At 36.1% G+C, this 1,392-nt stretch overlaps 1 protein-coding gene across 1 annotated transcript; it reads left to right on the top strand.

The window, feature by feature from the left end:
- Positions 1–57: 57 nt before the first annotated feature.
- On the top strand, positions 58–1,128 carry LOC119664750. The gene has a single exon (XM_038074176.1). It carries the CDS (start codon positions 58–60, stop codon positions 1,126–1,128), a length of 1,071 nt encoding a protein of 356 aa, XP_037930104.1.
- The last annotated feature ends 264 nt before the right edge of the window (positions 1,129–1,392 follow it).

Below are 1,392 nucleotides of genomic sequence, written 5' to 3' on the forward strand. Positions count from 1 at the left end.
CGAATGTGCAAAAAACGACATCATTCACTTTTACATAATACTGGTGCATCATCTAATATGGAACCTTTGTGTGAGCAAACAATATCACCTCTAAGTCATGTACACACTAATGCACTAGTTCCAGACGAAACTTCTGCTCGGGTAAAATCAGTGGTGCTTTTGGCAACAGCAATGGTGTTAGTTAAAGATGCATCTGGTACTTTTCAACTCTGTAGAGTGTTATTAGATTCATGCTCGCAGGTCAATTTAATATCGGAATCGATGTGTAATGCACTTCATCTAAAAAAGTCACGAAGTGAAAACAGCCTTGTTGGTGTAGGAGCTGCATCAATAAATATTAAACACAAAACTATAAGTACGATACGTTCAAGGTCAAACAGTTTTGAAGCAGTACTTGAGTTTCTCGTTACCAAAAGAATTTCTGGATATCACCCTAATGAAACACTGTCGTTAGAAGAGTTGCAAATTCCTGAAAATCTTCAATTAGCTGATCCGACATTTTACAAACGCCAAAAAATTGATATGTTACTTGGTGCAGAAGCTTTCTTTTCACTGCTAGCAGTAGGCCAAATAAAACTTGGTGAGAATTTACCGACTTTACAAAAAACTTTGTTCGGCTGGATTATTTCAGGAAAACATTGTTCTACTAAAGATTCCAAAATTGTTTCATCCCATTGTGTTGTCAGCTTGGATACAATTAATGCGAACTTGGAACGGTTGTGGCAGATAGAGGAACCAGTTCATCCACCATCAGTATGGTCAGTAGAAGAACAGCAATGCGAAACCAACTTTCAAAAAACTGTAGCTCTCAGTAACGATGGCCGAATTATGACAAGGTTGCCATTCAAAGGCGACACAAGTACTCTTGGAAATTCTCAGAAAATTGCATTAAGAAGATTTTTATCTATGGAAAGAAGACTTGACTCCAATATTGAGTTAAAATTGGAATATGTGAAATTTATGCAAGATTACGAAAATCTCGGACATATGTCGATGGTTAAGGATTTGGATTTAAATTCTCCCCACTATTTTATCCCACATCATTATGTAATTAAACCAGATAGCACAACTACTAAATTACGTGTAGTTTTTGATGCTTCAGCTCGTACATCATCACAAGGTCATTAAATGAGTTATTAATGGTGGGCCCTACAATCCAAAATGAACTTGTAATAACATTATTAAGATTTCGATTATATCAATATGGAATAACGGCTGACATAACAATAATGTATAGACAGTTTTGGCTACATCCAAGTGATCGCAATTTTCAACTAATTTTGTGGCTTGAGCATAAATCGCAAAATATTTCAGTTTATTAACTGAATACTGTTATATATGGTACGAGTTCTGCGCCATTTCTTGCAACCCGGTGCTTACACTACATTGCAG

This window comes from Teleopsis dalmanni, unplaced genomic scaffold, assembly GCF_002237135.1.
Source record: "Teleopsis dalmanni isolate 2A unplaced genomic scaffold, ASM223713v2 unscaffolded_contig_2589, whole genome shotgun sequence".
Classification (NCBI taxonomy): Eukaryota; Metazoa; Arthropoda; class Insecta; order Diptera; family Diopsidae; genus Teleopsis; species Teleopsis dalmanni.

Coding starts and splice junctions, on each gene's coding strand:
- LOC119664750 (XM_038074176.1), top strand. CDS start 58: ATGGAACCTTTGTGTGAGCAAACAATATCACCTCTAAGTCATGTACAC.